The sequence below is a fragment of the Rhinatrema bivittatum genome, chromosome 3 (assembly GCF_901001135.1).
Source record: "Rhinatrema bivittatum chromosome 3, aRhiBiv1.1, whole genome shotgun sequence".
NCBI lineage: Eukaryota > Metazoa > Chordata > Amphibia > Gymnophiona > Rhinatrematidae > Rhinatrema > Rhinatrema bivittatum.
Genome location: NC_042617.1, coordinates 529841570 through 529868241, shown reverse-complemented (window position 1 = coordinate 529868241; position 26672 = coordinate 529841570). Strand labels below are relative to the sequence as shown.

The 26672-nt window shown below is 44.8% G+C and overlaps 1 protein-coding gene across 2 annotated transcripts in view; it reads right to left on the bottom strand.

Annotated features, from left to right (window-relative positions):
* DPYSL5 (dihydropyrimidinase like 5) overlaps positions 1-26672 on the bottom strand; it is a 159981-nt gene that overhangs the window by 31193 nt on the left and 102116 nt on the right. For both annotated transcript variants that reach the window (XM_029596282.1, XM_029596284.1), the window contains exons 7-11: positions 25829-25985; positions 23591-23732; positions 21973-22115; positions 18715-18922; positions 13868-14036 (exon numbers count right to left, since the gene is read on the bottom strand). In XM_029596282.1, coding sequence (XP_029452142.1) covers positions 13868-14036; positions 18715-18922; positions 21973-22115; positions 23591-23732; positions 25829-25985 — 819 coding nt within the window. The remainder of the gene's footprint in view (positions 1-13867; positions 14037-18714; positions 18923-21972; positions 22116-23590; positions 23733-25828; positions 25986-26672) is intronic.

The window sequence follows — 26672 nt, the reverse complement described above, 5'->3', positions numbered from 1 at the left end:
GTGGATCCCGCGAGGAAATCCAAAACTATGTTGAGGTTCCACAGGGGCACTGGCCACTTCAGTGGTGGACGAATGTGCTTGACTGCTTTCAGGAAGCGGGACACATCTGGGTGCGTGGCAATGGTCTTGCCATCCCTCCTGGGACCGTAGCAAGACAGCGCAGCCACCTGAACCTTAATGGAGCTTAGAGAGAGAGACCCTTCTGAAGCCCATCCTGCAGGAAATCCAGAACAATAGGGATCGTGGCCGCATGTGGATTAGCGCCATGAGTGTTGCACCAGGCTTCAAATACTCTCCAGATCCTTATGTAGGTGAGGGATGTGGAAAACTTGCGGGCTCGGAGGAGTGTATCTATCACCGGCTCCGAGTAACCTCTTTTCTTCAGTCTAGCCCTCTCAATGGCCAGACCGTAAGAGAGAATTGAGCCGGATCCTCGTGGAGGATGGGACCTTGACGTAGCAGGTCCCTGAGAGGAGGCAGGGGAAGGGGCTCCCCTGTCAGTAGTCTTCTCATGTCCGCGTACCAGGGTCTTCTTGGCCAGTCTGGTGCCACTAGAAGAACTAGGCCTCTGTGCCTCTGAATCTTGTGTATAAGGGCGCCCAGCAGGGGCCTCGGAGGAAAGGCATATAGCAGGGTCCCTGGAGGCCATGGCTGAACCAGGGCGTCGATCCTGTGAGAGAACGGATCCCGCTTGCAGCTGAAGTATCTGGGTACTTGAGCATTGGACCTGTCCGCTAGTAGGTCCATATCCGGAGTCCCCCACTGATCCACAATCATCTGGAAGGCTGTGGGGGACAGCTGCCATTCTAAAGGATTTAGGCTTTCCCTGCTGAGGAAGTCTGCCATGGTGTTGTCCCTTCCGGCAATCTGGATGGCGGAGATGTCCTGGAGATTCGCCTCTGCCGAAGCCATCAGCGGGGCTATCTCTAGGGACACCTGCTGGCTTCTGGTTCTGCCCTGTCGGTTGATGTATGCCACCGTGGTGGCGTTGTCGGACATCACTCTGACTGCTCTGTTCCGCAGTCTGTGAGCAAATCACAGGCAGGCTAACCGGACTGCCCGTGCCTCTAGGCGGTTGATGTTCTACCCCAACTCTTCTCTGTTCCACCGCCCTTGGGCGGTGAGCTCTTCGCAGTGTGCTCCCCATCCACTCAGGCTGGCATCTGTGGTGAGCAGGGTCCACGTGGGGGAGGCAATCTTCGACCCCCGGCTCGTGTGGTCGGACTGCAACCACCACCGTAGCTGGGTCCGCACTCTGGCGGGTAGAGGTAGATGCACGGAGTAATTCCGGAAGCGTGGGCTCCATCGAGAGAGGAGGGAGTGTTGCAGTGGTCTCATATGGGCCCGCGCCCATGGTACCACTTCCAGGGTGGATGCCATGAGACCGAGAACCTGCAGGTAATCCCAAGCTATGGGCCGGCTGGCTCCCATCAAGGACCGTAGACGAGTCTGGAGTTTTAACCTTCTCTTGGTGGTTAGGCTGACTTTGTCTGCCTGGGGGTCGAACCAGACTCCCAGGTATTCCAGTGATTGGGAAGGCTGTAGGCACCTCTTGTTTAGGTTGACTACCCATCCCAGGCTTTCCAGAAGGGAGATCACTCTGTTGGTTGCCTGATGGCTCTCCTCTCGTGATTTCGCCCTGATCAGCCAATCGTCTAGGTAGGGATGGACAAGGATTTCTTCCCGTCTGAGCGCTGCTGCTACCACTACGATCACCTTGGTGAAGGTCCGCGGCGCCGTGGCTAAACCGAAGGGCAAAGCCCGGAATTGGAAGTGCCATTCCAGAACCTTGAAGCGTAGGTAGCGCTGATGATCCTGATGGATCGGGATATGCAGGTAGGCTTCCGACAAGTCTAAGGCCGTGAGGAATTCCCCTGGCTGTACTGCGGTCTTGACTGAGCGCAGAGTTTCCATGCGAAACCTCGGGACCTTTAAGTATCGGTTGACTGACTTGAGGTCCAAGACGGGTCGGAAAGTGCCCTCTTTCTTGGGTACCATGAAATAAATGGAATAATGCCCAGAATCCATTTCCCATGCAGGTACTGGGATTATGGCTTTCAAGGACATGAGCCTCGCCAGGGTAGCTTCCAATGCCGCCTTCTTGTGGATTGGACACGGAGATTCCACAAACCTGTCCGGAGGGATGTGATGGAAGTCCAGATAATACCCCTCTCGGATGATGGCGAGGACCCACTGGTCCGACGTAATCTCGACCCATCTGGGGTAGAAGAGGGTTAACCTGCCCCCTATGGCTTCGTCCCCCAGATGGATCGGCTGATTCTCATTGTGAGGTGCGGCCGGGACCTGAACCCAAGCCGGCTCCCCTCTTGTGCTGCTTAGTCCGAAAGGACTGGTTCCTGGCCTGAGGACGAGGTGCCTGGTAGCGACTCCTATAGGGAGTGAAGTGTTGGGAGCTTCTACCTCTGGATGGCCTCGGAAAGGTGCGCTGGTTCCTCTTTGACCTGTCTTCCAGCAGTCGGGGTAATGGAGAGGCGCCCCATGTGCTGGCCAGTTTGTCTAGGTCGCTGCCGAACAGAAGAGAACCCTTGAAGGGCATTCTGGTGAGGCGTGTCTTAGAAGGAGCATCGGCTGACCAGTTCCATATCCAGAGCTGCCTCCTGGCTGCTACTGAGGATGATACCCCCTTGGCTGTCATACGGACTAGGTCGGAGGCGGCATCCGTAAGGAACGAGAGAGCCGACTCCATGTCCGCTGCCGGGGCATTGTTCCTGGCCTGTGACAAACAGGAACGCGTCACCACTGTGCAGCAAGTTGCGATCTGCAGAGACATAGCTGCCACCTCAAAGGTTTGTTTCAGGATGGCGTCCAGGCATCGGTCATGAGCATCCACCTTAGGGCACGCCAGCATGTCCTTGATTGCCGGGTCCAGGGGGTACATGCCAGACAGGGCCCGACCCCCTTTGAATGAGGCCTCCGGCGCATTCCACTCCAAATCGATTAGCTGTTGTGCCGCTTGCAGGAAGGGGAAATGGTGGGCCGTCAGATGAAGACCCTCCAGCAGGGGGTTCTGATTGGATGCCCCCCATGGTGCTGGGGCCAGGAATAGCCAACTCTGTCAGGCACTGAGAAACCAGGTCAGAGAGATCTTCCTTGGGAAAGAACCGCCTCATGGTTCGATATGGCTCTATCCCCGAGGGAAGTTCCCCCTCCTCGGGGAGGCCGGACTCGTCCTCCGAGACATCAGGATCCCCATGAGCCGGACTGCCTGGTGGCAGGTGCCCACGGTAAGGACGAAAAGGTCCAGGGGCAGAGGCAGCCGGGGCAGCAGGGCCTGGACGGGAAGCTGACTGCATCTGTACAAAGGCGTGGATCCCCTTAAATAAGTCCACCCAGGAAATGGAAGCGGTCTCTAGCCGTCGGGGTACCAGGTCCCCCGGGATGCCTGGCTGTTCAGGACGGACCGCTAGCTCCGGGGTGGCCCCTGAGGAACTGTTGGTAAACCTCGGTTGAGACCGGCCCTGGCCCGAAGCTCCCACGGCCTCTTCACATTGGGCACAAAGGGAGTCTGCTTCCTCGCTCTGTGTGGCTCTAAGATGGCATGCTGAGCAGAGGCCTAGAGCTTTTACGCCGGAATCAGGAGGTGCCGCCTCTGGAGACGCCGGGGCGCTTAAATGCTCCATCGCGTCTTGCGAATGCAGTGCGCCGGCGCTTATACCGTATGCTGCCAATAATATGCGCTCAGCAATATGCGCTCAGCAATATGCGCTCAATAATATGCGCTCAATAATATGCGCTTAACAATAGACGCCCAAGAGTATGCGCTCAACAATAGACGCCGCTAAAGCTCAATAACGTACGCTTAGTAATATATACGCTGCGTTGTGCGCCTATCAACAGGCGCCTATCCTATCCGTGTGCGCTCAATACCTGAACAAGGCAGACAAAATGGCGACCTCCACGGCGTGCCGCATGCAGGCAACGCCGCCGATCCTCGTACCTCGGAGACCAAAAAGTAAGAGATGTACGCCTTACCTGATCTTCGGCGCTTCCCGGCTGTAACCCGGGCGGTCTCCGGCTGCGGGGGGAGAGGGGGAATACCTTCACAGCCGCGCTCGAGGAAGTGCACCCGCTGCCTCTAAGCCGCCGAACTCATCTCGCTCGGGGCTAAGTCCTCACCGCGAACGGATCGGGACCGAGGCGCCTCTCAGCCACGCCCGAGCCCTTCTCACTCAGGGGCTAGATCCCTGCCGCGATTTGGCCACCGGACCGAGGCGTAGACCTCCAAGGGATCACGGAAATCACCTCGGGGAAACTCAACTGGGGGAGGGACCCGAGGGTATCACCGCAGGAGTGTGGGGCTCGTCTTCTGGTATCTTCTTAGAAATTTAGAAAGTAGAAAGTAGTATTGGAAAACACGCTCAGCGAGCGTGCAAGCACTCCAAACTGCTTTGGAGACGGAAATTACTAAGTTGCTTCACTTCCTGTGGGGGTTTATGTACCCGTGCTGACGTCAGATCCGTCTCCAACTGCTAGCACGAGCACACTATACCCACTTGTTCTGAGTCCATCTGCTACACGCTAAGAAATGGAATTTTAATAATATAATTGATACAGAAAGCTTACTGAATTAATGGAAAAATGCTGGTTCTCTTGATAGGACACATTAAACCTCCGAAGACATTCATTCTCTGTCTTCAGCTTTAGGAAACAGGATCCTATGTTGGGATCAACATTTTTCCAGTAAGGGGGTAATTTTGTAGCATCACTCAAATTAGCTGGTAAATACGCTCATAAGTTACTCTGGTTTTCAGAGTGGACATGCATGCATTTAGTCCGCTTTGAAAATTATCCCATCAAATTTACCTACACACTTAAGCCTACCAAAAACATGCACAGATTTTTTTGGGGGAAAATTTTACCCACATACTTTTTAAAATAGAAAATTGTGTGTGTGTGTAAGTCCAAATCCATCCCAAACTCTACCCCCAGGAATGCCTCTAGATAGTCTTGGTAAACTTACATGTGATCATGACATAAGCACATGCGTTTACGCACATACTCTGCAGGCAATTTTGTAAAAGGCCATTTTCCATGTAAAGGACTGCTTTACCTGCAGAAATCCTTAAGAAAATTACCCTCCCAGTATGAAACTGAGGCAGGCCTATTTATCATAATGCAATAACTTGCGTTTTTGTAATTTGATAAATACAAGCCCCTATATTTGCTTTAAATATGTCTGTATGTAAGTAAATAAACAGATCTGGCCCTGGTATGCCATGTTTGTTGGGGGTCTCTATCCCATTCGTAAATCACACCAAATTTTATTCCCAATAAAAAGAGATCAATATGATTTTTCAAAACAGGTTGTTAAAAAGATAAGGGCAAAGAGATTAGGATTCACAAGGTATAAAGGATCTCAAAGGAGGACAAAGAAATGTATCTAAAAAGGCTGAGAGAAACAGGGAAGTTAGTCAGGAAAGTAAAGCTGCAAATGGAGTTAAAAAGCCGCTAAGGCAGTAAAGCAGAGTGAGGACTCTTTTTAGATATGCTGATGAAAGGAGGAAGTGCAAAGGGTGGGACTGTAAATCAGAGGTGTAAGGGAAGAATGTATCAAAGTTGACGAGGAATAAAAAAAAAAAATACTGTACATACATTTTGTTCAGTGTCCACTGAAAAAGAGGCTTGGAGAAGGCCTTGACAAGTCTGTACTGTAAATCGGTAGATACCACTCTGTTTTCAGAGAAAAAGGTTTGCTTGGAACTAAGACGACTGAAAGTGGACAAGACAAAGGGCCAGACAGGATACTTTCTAGGATAAGCTTAGGGAGCTTCTTGCAGCTCCACCGACAGCTCTGTTCAGCAACTCTTTGGAGAGAAGAAGGATTCCAGAACATTGGAGATGGGCAGATATTGTCCCTCTTCATAAGAGTGGAAATAGAGATGGGGGTTGGTAACTACAAGTCAGTTTGACCTCTATAGTGGGTAAATAAATGCAGTTTCTTATTAAAGGAAATGATAGCGTATCATGAATCTAGCAGGTTACAGGATCCAAGGCAGCATGGTTAAACGGCTACGACTATTTATTATTTCTAAAATGCTACTAGAGATCCACAGTGCTGTATAGATGTACATAAGAGATTGTCCTGACTAGATAAACTCCATGGAGCAGGGACTAACATACAAGAGTCTGTGGGAAGCACATTTATTGTAGAGAAGTGCTTAGGATTTACAAGCAGCTTCAAAAGGGTGAGTTTTTAAATTGGATTTGAATATGGCCAGAGAGAGAGAGCATAACTCATTGACTCAGGAAATCTATATGGGCACAGCAAGTTGAAAAGCACAGTCAGGATTAGCAGTGGAGAAGGGCATAGATAAGAGCAATTTTCCCAATGAAAAAAACTTCATGAGGAAAGGTATAGGTGAGAGAAAAGAGTAGATGCGGAGTTGCAGAGTGAATGCATTTGCAGGCAATTAAAGAAGCTTAAACCATATGTGGAAGTGGACTGGAAGCCAATGGAGACGACTTGAGAAGAGAAGTTACATGGCCATAGCAACACAAGAAAATAAGAAGTGCTGCTGAATTTTGAACAGATTGCAATGGAGAAAGTCAGTTTAGTGGGAGGCCCACAAAGAGCAAGTTAAAACATAAGAAATGCCATACTGGGTCAGACCAAGGGGTCCATCAAGCCCAGCATCCTGTGTCCAACAGTGGCCAATCCCGGCACACGTTCCTGGTAAGTACCCAAATATTAAATGCAGTAGTCTAAGCAGGAGGTGATAAGAGATCTGTGTTTTGGTAGCATGCTCAGAAAGGAAAGGATGCATTTTATCAATGTTGTAGAGGAAGAACAGACATGCTCTGGCAGTGTTTTGGATGTGCATAGAGAAGGAGAAAGAGAGGCATCAAAGGTGACCCCAAGGTTATAGGCCAAAACAATCAGGAAGCAGAGATTACCATCCACAGAGACAGAAAAAAAGGGAAGAGGGAAAGATGAAGATCATCTCCAGTAAATCATATCAATTCCTTTTGAGGGGTAACCAAAAGGCAGACTAGTTGGGCAGAAAGGCAGACTAGATAGACCATATGGTCTTTTCTGCCGCCACATTTCTATGATTCTGTGTTCTACGTTTTCAGACCAGGAGCCACAATGTTTCACAAAGGAAGCTCATAAATAAGTTGAGAAGTCTAAGAGTGGGTCCTAAGGTGGTGGTAAATCAACTGTGATAAAAACTGATTGAGTGACAGAGTAGTGTTAAATGGAGTCCTCGCTAAAGGGTGGGACTCATCAGTGGAGTGCCTCAGAGATCAGACCCGGGTCTGGTTCTGTTCAATATTTTTTTTTTCATATTTTGAGAACTCAGTAAAATATAACCATTTGCATCGTCAAATACAACATCAGCAGCAACACTAGGGTGGACTCGTCCCTCATACAGATTTCATATAATAGTATTGACAGCAATAAAATAACTTACATAAGAAACTGCCATACTGGGTCAGACTAAGGGTCCATCAAGCCCAGCATCTTGTTTACAACATTGGCCAATCCAGGCTACGAGTACCTGGCAAGTACCCAAAAACTAAGTATATCTCATGATACTGATGCAATTAATAGCAGTGGCTATTTTCTAAGTCAACTTGATTAATAGCACTTTTCCTCCAAAAACTTATGCAAATCTTTTTTAAACCCAGCTACACTAACTACACTAACCACATCCCCTGGCAACAAATTCCAGAGTTTAATTGTGCATTGAGTGAAAAAGAATTTTCTCCGATTAGTTTTAAATGTGCTACATGCTAACTTCATGGAGTGCTCCCTAGTCCTATTATCTGAAAGAGTAAATAACTGATTCACATTTACCCATTCTAGACCTCTCATGATTTTAAAGACCTCTATCATATCCCACCTCAGTCGCTTCTTCTCCAAGCTGAACAGCCCTAATCTCTTTTGTCTTTCCTCAAAGGGGAGCTGTTCCATCCCCTTTATCATTTTGGTCACCCTTCTCTGCACCTTCTCCATCACAACTATGTCTTCTTGAGATGCGGCGACCAGAATTGTACACAGTATTCAAGGTGTGATCTCACCATGGAGCGATACAGAGGCATTATGACATTTTCTGTTTTATTTACCATTACTTTCTTAATAATTCCTAACATTGTTTGCTTTTTTGACTGCCGCAGCACACTGAGCCGACGGTTTCAATGTATTATCCACTATGACATCTACAACTCTTTCCTGGGTGGTAGCTCCTAATATGGAACCTAACATCATGTAACTACAGCATGGGTTATTTTTCCCTATATGCATCACCTTGAACCTATCCACATTAAAGTTCATCTGCCATATGGATGCCCAATTTTCCAGTCTCACAAGGTCATCCTGCAATTTATCACAATCTGTGATTTAACTACTCTGAATAATTTTGTATCATTTGCAAATTTGATTACCTCACTCATCATATTCCTTTCCAGATCATTTATAAATATAATGAAAAGCACTGGTCCAAGTACAGATCCCTGAGGCACTCCACTGTTTACCCTTTTCCACTGAGAAAATTGTCCTTTTAATCCTATTCTCTGTTTCCTGTCTTTTAACCAGTTTGTAATCCACGAAAGGACATCGCCACCTATCCCACGGCTTTTTACTTTTCTTAGAAGCCTCTAATGAGGAACTTTGTCAAATGCATTCTGAAAATCCAAATACACTACATCTACCGGTTCATCTTTATTAACCCCCTTCAAAAAAGTGAAGCAGATTTGTGAGGCAAGACTTCCCTTGGGTAAATCCATGTTGACTGTGTTCCATTAAACCATGTCTTTCTAGGTGCTCTATAATTTTGATCTTGAGAATAGTTTCCACTATTTTTCCTGGCACTGAAGTCAGGCTCACTGGTCTATAGTTTCTAGGATCGCCCCTGGAGCCCTTTTTAAATATTGGGGTTACATTGGCCACCCTCCAGTTTTCAGGTACAATGGATGATTTTAATGATAGGTTACAAATTTTTACTAATAGGTCTGAAATTTCATTTCTGAGTTCCTTCAGAACCCTGGGGTGTACCTGCATTTCCTTTAATCCCCCCAAATCACCCCTAGCCCCCCCCCCCCACCCCCCCCACCCCCTAAGACCACCACTTTTCATATAGATTCCAAATAGCCTTAAATGCTCTCAGCCTGGGTTTTCTAATTCCAATTCCAATTGGTAGCAATAGTACATCTAGCTGCATTCAGTATTGAGATGCCAACTGATTTATTTCATACTGGGCTCCTGCAGGGGCTACACTAGAAAGAAACACCAGGGGATCCCAACCCAATTGAATCCATGTTACTGTCTGGACAAACTTCTGAATTTCTTTCCAGAAAGGTACTATTACCACACAATCCCATGTGTGTCCCATTGTGCCCTCCAGCCCACACCCCCTTCAGCATTTACTGAACCCTGGACCCTTTATTGTATAGCTTATGTAACCTATCATCCTTAAATCACTTTTATGGTATTCTCCACCAAATGCACTGATGGAGATTTTACCACCATTGTTCTTATTTCTTCCCATTTCTTAATATCCACCTCTACTTACAAATCTATTTCCCACACTTTCTCATGGCATAGTTTTATATTAGGTTTACCAAGTAGTATTTTACACACCCGAGACGTCAAGCCCTTCAATCTAGTATTCTTTGAAAAAGCATTTCCATCTCAGTAGCCATCATCCCTAAATAATTTTGTCCAATTTCATGAATGAGGTAGAGTCGCAATTGAAAAAATGCATACAAGTCCGAACTGAAGACTTGGATCTGACCCCTCAAACCATCAAAACTTAACACATTTCCCTCTGAAACCATTTGCCCATGAACCATTATCCCCTTCTGAGAGACCCCTCCTTGAATACCCAGCATAAACCCCCTATTATAGCAGACAGGCATAAGAGGAGATACTCTCCTCCATGAAGTCAACTATTTAGAATACTTATCCCATATCCGTTGAGTATACCTAACAAGTGGATTATAAATCTTCCCAGGCCTTTGAAATTTTTTCTCCACCCAAGGATATGCACTCAGTGGTGACCTATGCTGCTTTTCTATGTCCACCCACTGTTTGACAATCGCTCTCTGATGCCACTCCACAAACGCTCACAGTTGAAATGCTGCATAATATGTCTATTTGAGGTACTCCCAAGCCATCCATCCCTTTGGGCCCAATAGAGAGTATGTCATAACTCTTGGGGGGGGGTCGGGTCAATGCCTCCAAATAAAACCCAAAAATTTCTTCTGAATTTGATTTATAATCTCCTTTGGCACTTCAATTGGCAGCATCTGAAAAAGAAAAGATGAGCTAGTGCATTCATTTTCAGCACTGCCACTCTTCCCAACCATGAGATGAGCTCATTATTCCAGATCAAATCCTTATATATTTTCTTCAATAGGAGACCATAATTCAACCCTAGCAACTGATGCCTATGCATAGATAAATACCCAGATATCTAACCACTTGAGCTGCCCACCTAAGAGGGAACTGCCTCCAGATGGACTCAATCTCCCTATCTGGAATTGTTATTTTCAAAACCTCGGACTTAGTAAAATTTATCTTAAAACACCCGAGACTCTCCCATATTTATCAATTTCCTTCATTAATGCTTGAAGTGACTCTACAATATTAGACATCCTTGCCTCGTCCCTCTTCCCAAAATAAATGGATCTGAGTACCCTCCATTCACTCGCTGAAGGTTCAGTATAAAGCTGTCTCACCCACTTACAAAAATTACTCCCCAACCCCACCTTCTGCATTACTGCCCATAAGAACTCCCAATGCACCCGGTCGAAAGGCTTTTCAGCATCAATGGTCAATAAGACTGCCGGCAACTTATCTTTTTGTGCTACCCAAATTAAGTTTAATACCCTTCTAATATTATCAGCTATATGCCTACCAGGGATAAACACCGATTGATCTGCATGCACCAACCCAGGAATCACCCCCACCAGTCTAGTAGCTAACTTTTTTGCTAACAATTTCACATCAATATTCAGCAAAGATATGGGTCTATATGACCTGCAATTAGTCCTCTTTTTCCCTTCTTTGGGCAACACTACAATACTAGCTTCTTTCATGGATGGGGCAATTTCATCCATTCCCAATAGGGCATTGAACATCTCCTTTAAGGGGTCTGCCAGAATATTTCCAAATTATTTTTTATAGAAGCTAGCCTTAAAGCTATCTAGTCCTGGGGTCTTATCTACTTTCAATGCTTTAATAGCCTGAAACATTTTCAACTGGGAAATATCCCCCTCCAATCTCCTCTGCTGTATAGAATCTAGTAATGGAAGGCATATCCCTGCCAAATATCCATCAATATTCTCCCCTTTGATTAAGCAATAAACTGGAGTATAGGACTTGACAAAATTGCCTAAAAGCACTCCCTTACCATCTCAGAGGTGTAAACCAGCTGCCCCTGCCTATTCCTAATGTTTTTCTATCCAAGCCTGCGCCATTTTCTTTTTTAATTTACACACCAACAACCTAGAGGACTTATTACTGAATTCAAAGTGTTTTTGTTTGAGCAGCATAAGCTTATGGACTTAGAGTCCGTCTGGTAACCCTCTAGCTCTTTTCTTGCCCTATCCACTTGTTACCCATACCCTCCATGAACTGGTTCTCTTATGCTGGATCTCCAATTGCCTAATTTGTGTATATAATTCCTCCACTCTTTTCCCAAGAAGCCCATGAAATGAATTTACCCCTGATGACTGCCTTCTACCCGTCCCACACTATACTAGGATGGATTTACCCATTTTGATTAATATCTAAGTATTCATGAAGCACATTTTTGTCCTGCAACAGTGCATCATTAAGTCTCCAAATGGTTTGCTTTTGTATCCATATATGTGCATGATCAGACCATGTTAGACAGTCTATCCCAGTTTCTCTCACTTTCCCCACCAAGGAATTCTCCAATAAAAAATAGTCAATATAAGAATATGTCCCATGTGGAAGTGAATAAAACGTATAATCGAGAAGTATCGTTCTGAACCTCATTGGGAGGTACTCACATCTGACAGACAAAATACATAATGCTTGCCCATTAAGGAGGTCATTATGTAAAGGAAAATGGGCTCTTACCTGCTAATTTTCATTCCTGTAGTACCACAGATCAGTCCAGACTCCTGGGTTATGTATCCATGCCAGCAGATGGAGACAGAAAGTTTTACTAACACTGCTACATAATCACATGTGCCACCTGCAGTTCCTCAGTATTGTCCTGTACCCAAGCATTAAAAAAATAAATAAATAAAAAAATAAAACCCAGTAAAAAATGCCAACAACCTTTCAAAAACTTCAAAAAACTTTTTAGCCAGTCTGTATTCCATACCAAGAAAATCTGTATTGCATATGAATAAAATCGGATGAGTGGATGACTCTCCACCTCCACAGATTGGGTGGGTTCTGGACTGAAAATTAGCAGGTAAAAACCAATTTTCTTTTCCCTATACGTACCCAAATAAGTGCAGACTCCTGGGATGTACCAAAGCTCCCTACTTAGGATGGGACCTGGAGAGTCCCACTTACAAAACGCTCTTGCCAAAAGACCAGGACTCTGGAGCCCCCACATCCAAGCGATAGTGCAAAAGTATGCAGCGACTTCCAAATTTCCTGTGGCGAAACCATCTGAGCCTCTGCTTACGAAGCTGCCTGAGAGCACGTAGAATGGGCTCACAAACCCTCAGGAACCGGACTACTAATTATGTATGTCAATCCAATGATCTCCTTGAGCCATCTCGCAATAGTAGCTTTAGAAGCCCAAGAACTTCTCTTTGAACTGCTCCACAAAACAAAGAGGTGATCAGACCTCCTTAAATCATTCATTACTTTGAGATATCTCAACAAGGCTCTGCATACGTCCAAACGCTTAAGCTCTCTCACATGAGGTGCAGAAGAGTCCATCTCAGGAAAGGCCAGAAGCTCCAGTCTGATTCACATGATATACCGATACCACCTTAGGTAAAAACGAGGGTACTGTCCATAAGGACACCCCCTGTCTCTGTCTCCATCTGCTGGCAGGGATGCATAATTCAGGAGTCTGGACTGATCTGGGTACGTACAGGGAACATGACATATCAGTTAGCTGGCAAATATGTGCAGAATTATACCAACTTTCAAAATGAATTTAAAAATCTCAGCAAAACTACATGCACACAATCTCATCTGCTATTTAGTGAGCATATTTTTGCCAACAGAACCAATGTGCACACTTTTGAAAATCAAGAAATCTCTCCCCAGCCCCTTGGAATGCCTCTCCCCCTATGTATATAAAAGTACAGGCATACAAAGTGCGTAATTTTATGTGCACGTCGGTCGTGCAGTTTTCTAAAGGGCCATCTCTCCAGGTAAAGCACTATTTTACCCACAGAAATCCCTCTGAAAATGACCTTCTAAAGATTTTGTTCTCTGTTCACTCAGGATGGAAGGGACTTATGTAGATATTTTGTGATTTCTCTACTTGTTTATGGATTCCCTCTCGACCAGTGCGAATAAAAAACTTATTGAAAGAGCCACCATTCTTTATTCATGCTGTCTCATACACATTTCCTACATTAACTCAATGGAAATTTTAGCAAGTTTTTGTTGCAAATATTGTCAAGGATGGTTGTATAATGCAGGCCTATGTGTTGGTACTTAATGCTGGGGGGGCACTGTAAATAAAAAAAAAATAAATCTGCAGAGTAAATATAAAAATGGAGCCCGCCCCCTCCTCATTCCATGTATTCATAGGCACATGCTGCAGAGTATGGGGGAGGGGAGGGGCAAGAGGACAGTATGAGATAACACTAGAGCTGCTTCTTGCAGTTCCCAAAATGGTATCTTCTACTTCTTTCTCCCCCCAAGATTTCCTGAGAAGCAGGCAGTGGGCACTCTTACCGGACAGGCTGAAGCCGGACTCATGGAGGTCCCTCATGCCCCCGTGTCGAGTGGAAGGTCGAATGGGGGTATCTGCTAGTGGGCTTCCTGTCTCTTTTTTCCCAGCATGCACCACCACTGCTACATCTCCCAGGTAAGGGGTCCGGTCCACTCCCTTTACGCTTAAACTCTAATATAGGAAAAAGAAAAAAAAGGCACCAGTGGCACATATTATTTATTTAATCACCTTAGCAGGCTGGATGTTCTAGCAGTAAATTCACAAGCTCTACTTAAGGCAAAACTGCAGAGATGTGGCATTGAATAAGCGCTCACAGCACTGCATTTGTGTGGGTTTGCAGGCAATAATCCATTATATATACCAGTAATCTATGCTAAAGGCATTCTGGTATCAAATTTTAGAAATGATGAAAAATTAAAGTGAACCAAAGCCCAAACATTGCTGCGAGCTTCTTAAGTTCTGAAGGCTAGCTTTAGATATAAGGCCAGATATTATTGGGCGATAGTCATAAGGCAAACATGCTGAAGCTTAACAGAGCTTCCAGCAATTACAGCTGACTAGACTTCTCCTGGGGACATTTTAGAAGCCAAGTGTTTGAGTTTCCAATAATCTTTGTTTTCTCCATTTCCAGTCAAAGATGATGGCTCAACCTATCCAACTAAGCGCACAAGACTCACAGCCTAACCTGACACAAGAGTCAAGTGAACACACTTTGACATCTTAACCAGTCAGAACCAACACATGCTAACAATCATCAGTTCCACCAAGTGTAATAAAAATCAGCATCATTTCAGGAGCCACATCTTGAAGCAACAGCACTAGCTCGTGTCTTCAAAATATTAACTTGTCTGTTTCTTAGCTAAATTGCTACTTGTTTTTGTCTTATTCCCAAGGATCCCTTTCACTTAAGTCCTAATGTATTTTATTATTTTACATATTTAGACCTTCTGTAATAAAATATGATGCACATTTTATTAGGCCACAGCTCCCAGATTTTAAAAATCTCCTTCACCAAGTGAACACTTTAGTAGTTCATATTTTGCAATTTGAGTGGGATTCCTGCAGAGAACTTTGAAAAATAGGACCTTAATAAAAAGATACATATTTTAGTTCAAATAGAATAAAAATTAAAAAAGTAAAATATATCAGAAAAAAAACATGCAGATCTAAGAATAATATCAAAAGGTGAAACAAAACAGGAAATTTGACAGTGGAAGAATCTATCTAGAAATGTAGCTTTAAGCACATACAAATCTAATTATATTAACGTGCATTAATATTAGAGATGTGCATTCATTTTCAACAAAAGACAATGGCAACAAAATTGTCTATTTCATTTTGTTTTGGGAGTGCCCCGAAATGAAAAAAAATTGACGAAAATTTCGTGAAAATTAGTATTTCGTGTTAGAAAAACTGTAATTAGTGCGCACTATTTACAGACTTAGGCCTGGATTTATCAAAATGCACTAAATATCGCATACGATAGGAAAAGGGGTGTGTTTTATGGTAATAGGCAGTTTATCACGATTTGCGCTAATACCATCAAGCTAGGTTGCGAGAACATTGCACAAATCTCATCTTTGGGTGAGTTTTCTCACTCTAAAGGTCATCAAATCTTCACAAGAGAGCACTGTTCTGTTCGTATGTCTCACTTTGAATGTCAAAGTGGCCCCTAACCCCTACACTAATACCTAAACCTCACCTCGAGTGACTAGATGGGCCTCCCATAGAGATATAAATACCAATCTAGTGTGAGAACATTATGGCTAGTCAGTCTCTCTCTCTCTCAACAAACATCACAACCATGATAAAGCCCTATCACACAGCTTTGCATTAAAGCCCTGCAACACAGCTTCACAAAACTGTGAGCCCAGCCCACTTGGCTAAAATTCCCACCCCAATATCCTCCCCTTTTTCTCATTTGCATCGCACCAAACTTTATGGTGCTTTCGCATGCGTTAATGGCATTTTCGCATGCATTAAAGGAGTTTTTTTGCATGCGAAAACACCTTAACACATGTGAAAATGCCCTATGGCACTATGATAACTGACCCCCTTAGTGCGTACCTACAGGGCTTTGGTGTGCACCAACTTGATGTTAGCACAAAAATAACTAAGGAAACAACCAATGGGAATGCAGAACCATACCTCTAGCTAACGAATTGCTCCCCAATTGACACTTTTTAACTTACTAGTAATATTTTTTTTAGTGCACACTAAGCCCCGTTAGTGCGCACTAACTCCGAAATTAGAGAAACCCAAAATAAATACCTCCCGAAATATTTTAAAAACAAAATTTAACAGATAACGATCTGACAAGAAAATGACATGAAAAGAAAAATCAGTGCACATCCCTAATATATTAATAATATATCATTCTTAAGAATTTCTGCATTCCAGGTATCACCAGGTAAAGGCCCTTGCATGGTACTTGGTTTCGGACTCACACTTCAGGGGCAATTTTGCATAGCCCATATTGTTTGCAATGCACATAGGTACTTTTAGCAAGCACTGCAGCACTGTTTCCTTTTGAAAATTAGGAGCTGAAAAGTCCATAAACTAAAAAGCAGCCACACACTATACACCTGCTATTTTTTGCGGGCGGCCGAGAAGGAAGCAAAGTATGCATTCATTTGAAAATCATGACCATGATCGTGGTTTTCAACACCCGACCGAAACATACCCAAGGGAACACCACTTTTAAACTCATCTAGAAGAACACATACCAAGCAGAGGAGGGTAATTTTCACCCAAGCTATTTACTCAGGTAAATGGCCATGAAAATTGTGCTCCCTATGTCTAATCACTGCAAATGTTTCTCTTCTATGCTTTGCTTTACTTGTTCTCTCCCTTTCTGCTCCTGCTCAGAAAAAGTGTGCATACAAACAGGCTGATGCAATATAGTGCGCTCGACCAAGCGCACTGCTTAACATGTGCTTGGACACGCATCCAAAACCCATAATGCAATAAGGGGGATTAGCCCATCCAAAACATGCGTCTTAACCAGCGCATAGCCAATAGCGCTCATCACATGTAAATTCATGTTGATGAGGCTATTGCCCCCCTCCCCGATGCAAAAAAAAAAAAAAGTGCACCCTGACTTAATATCATGGCGATATTAAGTCGGAGGAACAGAAAAAAGGAGTAGGGAAAAAAAATTAAAAATAAAGTAGCCAGTGGTCAGGTTAGTAAACTGGACACTCAATTACTGAGCGTCTGTTTTCCTAATCCGCACTGACAGCCACCTCTCCTGGGCACCCAATGCCAAGGTGGTGCTAGGGGCGCACAATTTCCCCTAGCGGTTCCTTTTTACCGCAGCAGCCCGTTTAAATATTACATCAGGTGCCCCGAGGCGGTGGATCGGCGCGTGGAGAGCACCCATTTTCCATGCACAGATACTGCAAAAGCCTGCAAGAGCATCCAGAGCAGATCTTGCTGGTAATTCAGACACTTCAGGTAGGCTCTCAGGCACTGGGTATCCTATTGAGAACATGGAGGATCTGTGATATCACCCCACATTTATCTTCTAGGGCTCTGCACAGAGATGCAGCCATCACGTGCACAGCCCAGGCTGCCTCACAAGAGGTCCCACACTTGTGAGAGCTCCGAAAACAAGGTTGGATTTCACAAAAATAGTTTTGCACCAAGCTCCATTTATATTGTCGATAGACAGTGAATGAAATGAAATGCAGAGAATGACTTGTAGCAAAGCCAAAAACAATGAATATCAGGCAGTACGTAATCATAGAGAGGATTTCTTCATGCAAAAAAAATCAAACTGCCCTGCCACTGGCTGGCTAGAAAAGCTAGCCAAATAAACGTATCCCGCTAACTTAACCGGGTTATTCAGCAGTCCGTTTGTGCCATTGAATATACTCAGCTATCTTACTGTTAGCTGCTCTTTGGCTGTCCTAAAGTTATTTGGCTAATGCTGGATAATGCCACTCTGCCCTGTCCACCCCTGCTCCAATCCTGACACAGCCAGATAAGTTTTCAGTCTGCTAAAAAAACTTATCAGTCTATGTCAGGGGTGGCCATACAAATAAGATTTTTCAATCCCAGCATTTGTCCAGCTAAATGCTAAACTTGGCCATATAAGAATGCTGAACATGGCCCTCACTGTTTTTAATCATGAGTATTATAGGAGTTTCTACTTTTTGTATAACCTAGTCTCCCCCAGTATTTCTCCTACCCAGCAAGGTGCAGATCTCCCATGGAATCTTATGCAGCTTCTAACGAGGCTCATAGGTTACCAAACACTTATGGCAGCTGTAATTAGAGGCCTGATCTGTGCAAGCTAATTCTTCACAGCCAAACTTCCATTCCATCTCAGTTCCATGATCTTTCCACACTCTGCGCAAGGCCTCATGTCACCATCATTTTTGCCCATAACTATCTTTCCTAGCATGATGATCCCTGCTGTCCATTCCTCATGCCCTGAACTTGCCATCCCTTCCCTGCCATCTCCCTGTACCCATCACCTGTTACCCATTCTATTCAGGACCACCCCCGCCAGCTCTCTCTCTCACCTGAAGCCTGTGGAAGTGTTCCTGTCTAGCACTCTCCTGATACACTCAGGACGGCTCTTTTCTTCCAGATTCTTGTAAAACCAGTGAAAGCTCTCTTCTTCCATACTCTCTCCTGATACCCAGAAAAGCTGCCTTTTTCCTCACACTTTCGCCTGAAACCCCTAACAGTTCCCTTCTCCTAAACACTCTCCCAACATCTGCAAGATGTTGGGAGAGTGTTTAGGAGAAGGGAACTGTTTTTGTCCACAATCTCTTCTCCCACCTATGAGATCTCGTCTCTCTCATACCTCCTTCCTGACGCCCTCCCATTCCCATCTTACCTTCTCTCTCTGGATCATCTTCTTGTACAGGTAGTCCGGATAAGTCCTGAGTGGGAAGAAGGAGCCAGTCCCTTCAGCACACATGAACACACCATTTTCATACACCACCCTGCCATGGCTGATTGTGACCAGTGGCACGCCGTGGCAGCGCATATTCTCGTACAAATTCACATCTCCACCCTGTACCTGGGTGCTGGCCGATAGTGTCCTGAAAGTGCAAGGAACAGACAGATAACATGTGAGGACATGCCAAAGGACAATGGCAATCAATCACATCAGAAAACATCAGATCAAAGCACTGCTGGGCCTTGGGAGACCAGAAGCCACCCAACTTTGACTTCTGAGATATACTGGAAGCAAACTGAGACAGGCCTGGTAATGGGAGCCCTGTTTATAGGGAGTGAGTGTGTACAGAGGAAGCGATGGGTATTATGTTCTTTTAGGGTTTGAAATGCTTCACACTCATATCATGGATTACCACGCAGAAACAGCTGTTAGGTGTTCAGAAGGCGGCTGAACTCGACAGACACTGGTCTTCTTTCAACCAACATTGCAACAATGAACCTAAACCAAATGTTCAACAATGAACTAACTCTAGTTGGCGCAAAAAGGGATAACCCTTTTGGAAAAGAGTCAAATGTGATACCAACTGCTGACACTCTAGACTGAATATTCTACAGTATGTTGTCAAATGCTATGGTAATACTGCAGAAGCGCCATGATAAAACCCTAGAAGTGACATAAAAAGCTAAGGTATAAGAATGGCAAGCTTAGACACCATAGTTTGAGAGGCACTGCAGACTGGAAGCTGCAGTAGCAGAGCAGTGGTTGCAGTGTTACACATCCAGTTCACAGCAACAGGACTGGGGTCACAGATGCAAATATTTGCTCTTCTCACGTTCCACTTGGAGGCACAGTAGCATTCGGTCTGCATTATGGAGATAATTTTCAAAAGGTTTCCGCAAGTAAAATCAACATATACGTGTGTAAGTAGCATGAACGTGCATAGATGCTATTTTGGAAACATATGGGTATGTGTGTACTTGCCATGTCCCATGTAAATGCTACTAGAGGATAAAAGGGGGAGGTTTAGAGGCATTCCAGGGCAGGATTTAGATATATGTGCACAGGGTGCTATTTTGTAAGTGGTATATGCACATTACTGAACTTGCGCATATGCTTTTACAAAGTCATGGAAGTGAAACTGCACTTGCCTTTTTTCTGCAGTTTTTGGGTAGGAGGTTTGGGTTAAGTGGTGGTGGTGGTGGGGGGGGGGGTGACAGAGTGAATTGTTGGAGGGTTGGGGGTTAACTGGTGGAGGTATGGGTGAACTGGTAGAGATATCAGCAAACTGGCGATTGCAAGTACACACACAAGTATTATCAGAAGTGGAGTGCATGCATACTTTATAAAACACCTGCCTCTGTGTTTAAGTCTAGGTTTTTATGCACACCTATTACAAATACATAAAAATGGTTCCCAGCTTGGGATTTGTGGACAAATATAGGTTCATGAGACCATCATAGGGGTCTGTTCCAAGTCTGCTGCTGGCTGATCCCACAGCCTGATCCTTCGCTTCCCACACCAAGAGAAGAGGAAGACCTTGAGATCAAGGAGCCCAAAACCATGCAGACAGAAGGAGGGGGAACAGTGCAACTAATCACTATTATGAGAAGCTCAAACCAGCAGAGAGAGAGAGAGAAGGCAGGGAAGAGCATGAAGCTACGACAAGAGGAGGAGGGGAAGTGTGCTGCTGCCAACACCTTCATTAGCCGCTGTGCCACACGAGCAGAGTTGAGCAACAAGATAACCCTGAGGAGCATTTCCAGGCACTGCTGATTGTGCTCTGGCTGCCCTGCTGACTTGAAGGTGAAGGAGAAAAGCTGCAGTGAGTAGTAGGGCCATGGAGGGAAGGCATCAATACGAGGGGGTGAAAATCAATAGAAGGGGATTGCGGTTATGGAGGGAGGGCAAGAAGTAGGAAGGCGCACAGGAGGAAATGCACTTGGGAAGGGGCCTTGAGAGAGAGTAGGGCACTCAGGCAAGGGCTATTGGGGAAGGCCTGGAGGAAGAGGTCCATGAACAGGCTGCAGGGGTGAAGAGGGAATATTCCCAGGAAGGGGGGAAAGATCAAGTGAAAAGGCGGGGAGAGAGATTGGCGAGTAGAGGCTGAAGAGAGAGAGAATGGTAGGAAGAGGATGGAGAGGGACAGCTTAGTAAGGAAAGGTGGAGACAGACTGGTGATCTGACATTTGAGAGAGAAAAGGGGGCTGGGAGAAAGTCACTGGATAGGCTGTGCTCGATGACAGAGAGAAAGACTGGTGGAGGGGAGGGGACTGGATAAGGGAGTTAAAATAGTCAGCTGACAACTGGGAGGGAGAAAGACTAGTAAGAAGGGGCTTGTAAGAGATACCCACACAAAACATACGTCCCCAAGCACACAACTCCACCACCCAAACCCACCTATCCATCCCTCCCACATGTTCCCACCCTACCCTGTGCACACTCCCTCCCTTCATTCCTCCATAAACACCCCACTATAAAGCCCACTGCAGTCACACATACCCCTTCCATTTTAGAAAGTATGCCCAGAGTCATGCCTTTGCCTGCTTTCCCTAATTGTTTTCTGATATCCTTATCACATCACAGGTCTGCCATATGTACTTCAATGCTATGGTTACCAACAACCTCACTTCTCTCTACCTCCTGCCAGTGCTTTCTGACCCACAAGTCCCAGATTGCAACAAGACAGGAAGCAGAATGACAGAAGGACTGTCTATGGTGACTGTCATTCATCCTTGATGCATTTGCTTGCACAAAAATGCAGAGGACACTTACAGCACCATATGTCAAGGAATATAAGCTAAGGAGGCTCGGTTCAAAGCGTAAGGGCAGTTTGTTAGTTCTGTGGCTAGCAATGGGGGAAGGCTGCTGGCTACACATGCCGTCCAGAGGCTTGGCTATGCATTTATATCGCGACACATTTTACCGTCCTGCTACTTTAGCCATAACCTGAGAAACACAAACAGTGACCTGTGACGGCATCTCACATTACTGCTGCGTGAGAGGTACCAGAACCAGATGCCAAAGCTCTGTCCATGGACAGCACTGTACAAGAGACACTGCTTCAATGTTGTGACACTAGGGAGCCCATGTGCTCTGCAGCACTAGAAAGCCACTGGCACTACTCGGGCACACTTAGCTTGAGTGGGGGGGGGGGGGGGGGTGGGTTGTGGCTTGTGCCCGTTTTCACTTTACTTTGTGGCTTCAGGGTCCCACACGACAACATCAGCATCAGCTCCTGGAATAATGCGTCCCTTCCGAGGGTACATGTTGTGAATCTTTGCTGCGTTTGAACTGGTTACAGCCACAAAGCGGTTTTCGTCCATCTTCCCTCCAACCTGCAAAAGCACACGAAAAAAAAAGCCCATCAAGAAGACATATCTTGGATATCTTATGAAGGGAAATGGTTTCTATAGGAAAGACAACATTGGGACTCTAAAAGGGAGACTCTTATAAACATAATTTATCTTATTCACAGTTTGCAAACAGGACAATACAGCATTCAGATAACAGAGTGAAGCACAAGGCGGACGTGACGTCATCAAGTTTTGCAATATAAACATAATTTATCTTATTCACAGTTTGCAAACAGGACAATACAGCATTCAGATAACAGAGTGAAGCACAAGGCGGACGTGACGTCATCAAGTTTTGAAATATGGTGACTTGTATCAACAATCAGAAGGGATCTTTACTGGGAAGTCAACCATTTTCTTATTCTCTGCAACTCAAAAGAGGGGCAATAGAAGAGCCTTTGGGTTTTAGCTATAAACAGGTCGTTGGAGACATTGGCAAGAGCCAATTTTGTAGAATATAGAGGGTGAAAACAGACTGGAGTGGATTGAGAATGGCTTGCGATGAAAGAAGGTCAAGACTGAGAAGCTGAACAGCACATTTGAGTACTTTGGATGCAAAAGGGAGCAGGGAGATGGGATGAAAGTTAACAGAGCAGACAGGGTCCAGTGAGGGTCGAATGACAGCGGGAAAAGCTACAGTAGAAAGTGATAAATTGAGGATAGGACAAGATGGAAGGGAAGACTACAGAGGAAATAGAGATAGGGAGCTGGGTAGGAATGTGATCAGAAAACAAGCAGCGAGTTCAGAGGAGGAGAGAAGATGGGCAGTTTCCTCCACTGTGGAGGAAAGAAGGAGGAGAGGTTGGCAGGTCCAGAGGAAGGTGAGAGTGGGGGATGTGGAAGTGACCTAGTTGAGAAGTCAAGACAAATTTTTTTTATATATGCTATTTATTTATTAATTCAGTATATTAATAAGACAAGACAAAAACTTGTCCAGGAAACAGAGCACAGCTTACAGAAACACATTCAGAATAAAACCAGAACATCTGCTTGTGTTCTATAAGTCCTCAAAATGTGAGAGGATCTCACAGAAACTAAGGGGAGAATATACTAATCATGAAAGAAGAAAAAAAAACCCCACAGTCAACTGAAAGAGAACACTAACAACATACAACGCATCAAACACCCTCTATCCAGGAAACTGGTAAAGAACTAGAAGTCAATCTATTATCAAGAGAATCTCACAATTGTTTAGACTCATAGAAAACATACTTAGCACTGGAAATGTTAATCACACATTTAGCAGGACTAATTTTGGGAACGTTGATGTGGAAGCAGTCAGCCACCATCTGGGAGGAAAGTGAAGATGGGATACGGGGATGGGAAGCGAATGAACGTGGCATTGAGATGACTGCACCCGTCCCTGAGGCTGTGGCGGGGAGAGGGGGAGGGAAAGCTGACTTAAAAAACCCAACGCTTGGACAGGAATTGCGTAGAGGAAAGACATGCTACTTTACCACTCCTCTCTCCCAGATCACACTCATCCGGTCCTGCACACCCGCAACGCCGTGGGGGATTTTTGTGAAATCCTCCTTGCCCATGGCCTTCTGCTTGGAGGTGAAGGTCCTGTGGTCAGAAGCTACAACATTCAGAGTATCACTGGGGAAGAAGCAAGGGGGAGACCAGGAGTTAGCAGGGATGGCATCCACGAGGGGGTCTAGAAAATAAAAACATTTACCCAAAAAAGTGGTTGGGGAAAGAAGGATACTCCTCCGAGGATAATGCACACTCAAAGGCAATAAAGTCCTTTCCTCTAGAAATTAATAATAAAATTGATTAAATACATTTAAAAGAAATGGAATGTTATGGGCACAGACATCCTTATTGTACCTGAACTGCAACTTGCCTTGAACATGGATTTAGAAAGGTTAGTAATTAAATCCAAATTCAAAGTTAAAAAGTATTGGGAAAATTAAAAAAAAAACAAAACCCAAACAGAGGGACTGATCCTGCGCTGTAGTGATTCCCAAAAATTTCCTGGGGGACTCCCAGCCAGCCAGATTATTTGGAAATCTGCAACAAATATGAATGAGAGATTTGCATGCACTGACTTTACTGCATGCAAATTCATCTCATGCATATTCATTGCAGATATCCTGAAAACCCAACTGAACTACATTGTCTTGCATCTCGGCTGGTCAGTCTGCAAGGATGGATAGGGGCAGATAAGGATCAAGGTTGAAGTGACTTAGGATGTCGGATCTTGAGGCAGACTTGGCTGCCTGGTTATTTTATCCACCTGGTGTTAAGTCTCAATAAGATCTGCAGATTACATCCAATTATTTTACATTCTCTTAAGATATGGAGACAGGCAAGCAAATACTTAGGAAAATAATGCTCATCTGTCAAGCCTATTACCCCCTTGTTTGCAAATACTCGCCTCTCTCCAGTCACTTTCTCTCCAGATATAGAACTGTGGCACAGAGCTGGCCTTTGTTTTTTTAGGTCAAATTTGGAGTGAACATCCTTTCACTCATTTGAAGAACCGAGGGTGCAATTCCAGTTACCAATGCATACTCACTATCTATCCTTGCAGCTTAGGAGGTTGACTTTAGAGGGTGATGCTTTGTAAGAGGAATTTATTTGTAAAACTGGTGACACAACCCCATTCAGCTCTAAGGGAATAACTCAAAATCTATGGTTTTCTAGCTTCTGGGGAAGGGGAGCCCGACACCAATGTGCTGATGACAGAACACTGGAATCATGATCTCCAGTTGGAGTTAGATACTAGTGTCTGGCAGCGTACTTGGGGGGTGATTGCAAAGATTATCTATTTGCTATAAAAGCCAAGAGCTAATATAGAAATTGCTTCATAAAGCTTCTTGATATCCCATCTATTTTCCTAAATTCGGTGTATCCAGTCCTTTGTGTTGGAGGGGTTGTGAGGTTACCGGCACTTCTATTCATATGTGGTGGGTATGCAAAGAAGTGGAACTTTTTGGGCAGGAGGTAAATAGGATGATTCAGGCTGTTACTGGGCTTTCCTTTGTATTCTCTCAATAATGGCTGGTAGGTATTTGGGGGGGAGGGGGGAGGAGGAATTAAAAATTGAAATGTTTAGACTTCCCAATGAAAACTTCTCCACAACTCTCTCACTGGCCTAAATATTCTTGCCAAAATAGCATCGATGGATAAAATTACTTAAATGCTTAAAGAGAAATCCGAATTGTATGTGTTGATACCGGGTTCATATTGGGACTGGAGGAGTCTAAATTACTGAGCGGCTAGTCTTTATTATTTATATTCCTCTTAGTTGCATTTATTTGGATTGTCCTTTCTTGTTATTACTGAATATGCTTAGACACCAGTACCCTTTTTCCTTCTGTCTCCTGTTCACATTGCTTGTTCTGTCTGTGCGTTTTACTAAAGAGAAAGTTAAAAAACAAAACAAAAAAACAAACCAACCTCTGACTGGGGTCCCTCAGGACAAATTCAGGAACCACTGCTATATTGCATCAACTCCCACAGAGGCAGGTTTTGTTCGCCTTTAATCCAAGTGCCATAGCTATGAGGTTCTTTGTATCTACTGCTTCTGGCTCCCCCTTGCCTATCCTCACCCATATCTGCAGGCCATAACGCTTAAGTAGATGATTTGGTGAAAGAATGAGCAAGAAGTCTTAACTCCTCACCATCACTCCTCTGGGTAAGATCATTGCTATGAGGGGATAGGAGGTCAGTTTCTGGCGTTTCCTTACTTGGCTAGCAGGCTCATGAGGTAGGTTGGCGTGTTGGTGTCTAGTCTTAATGGGGGCACAGTGACGTAGGCTGCTGCGTGAGACCACTCCTGGTGATAGTACTGTAATCCATTCAGTGTTGCATGTGCTGTGGTCGTCTCGCCATAGACTATTTTCCCTGGAGAAGCAGAGAGGAGCAGCAACTCAAACAAAGAAATGCAACTGCACATTGTGAGGTTGGAACCGAAGGCCAGGAAAATGTTACAGTGGCAGCTCAGCTCCACAGGTCAGGCTGCAGGCAGCCAACTCCAGGTTTGAGAACACAGCTTCACAATCTGGATCACAGATGCATGTAGAGTCCTCTCTGCTTCACCTCCACACTACTACCTGGATAGAACAGTGGTCCTTAACCCAGTCCTTGAGATCACCCAACCAGTTTGCTTTCCTGTGTAACCAACATATACCAATGACCCTGGTTTTTTAAGCCTGTGTATGCAGAATCTCTCTCAAGCATGCTCATTATGGATATCCTGAAACTTTGAGAGAAGTCTGAATTCCCAGTAAACTATGTTCACTGGGTAGCCTCCCCTTTATAACATGAAGCTGAATTTTATTCCCAGCAGATGTAAATATGCTGAGACTGGCCTTAGCAATTTTTTTTCAAACCTATTCACAAATGAAATTTTGCTGCCCCTTCATTTTAAAATCTGTCAGGAATGTTGCTTCCATTTTCCTCACGCCAATACTGAATTCTTTGACAGCCATGTTCAGACTGCAAGGAGTGTGCACAGGCCCACCCCATGATTTGCCTTGGAAAAGGTGGGCCAGGATAGGAAGTGGCTGCGACCTTTGCACCTGCTTTAAA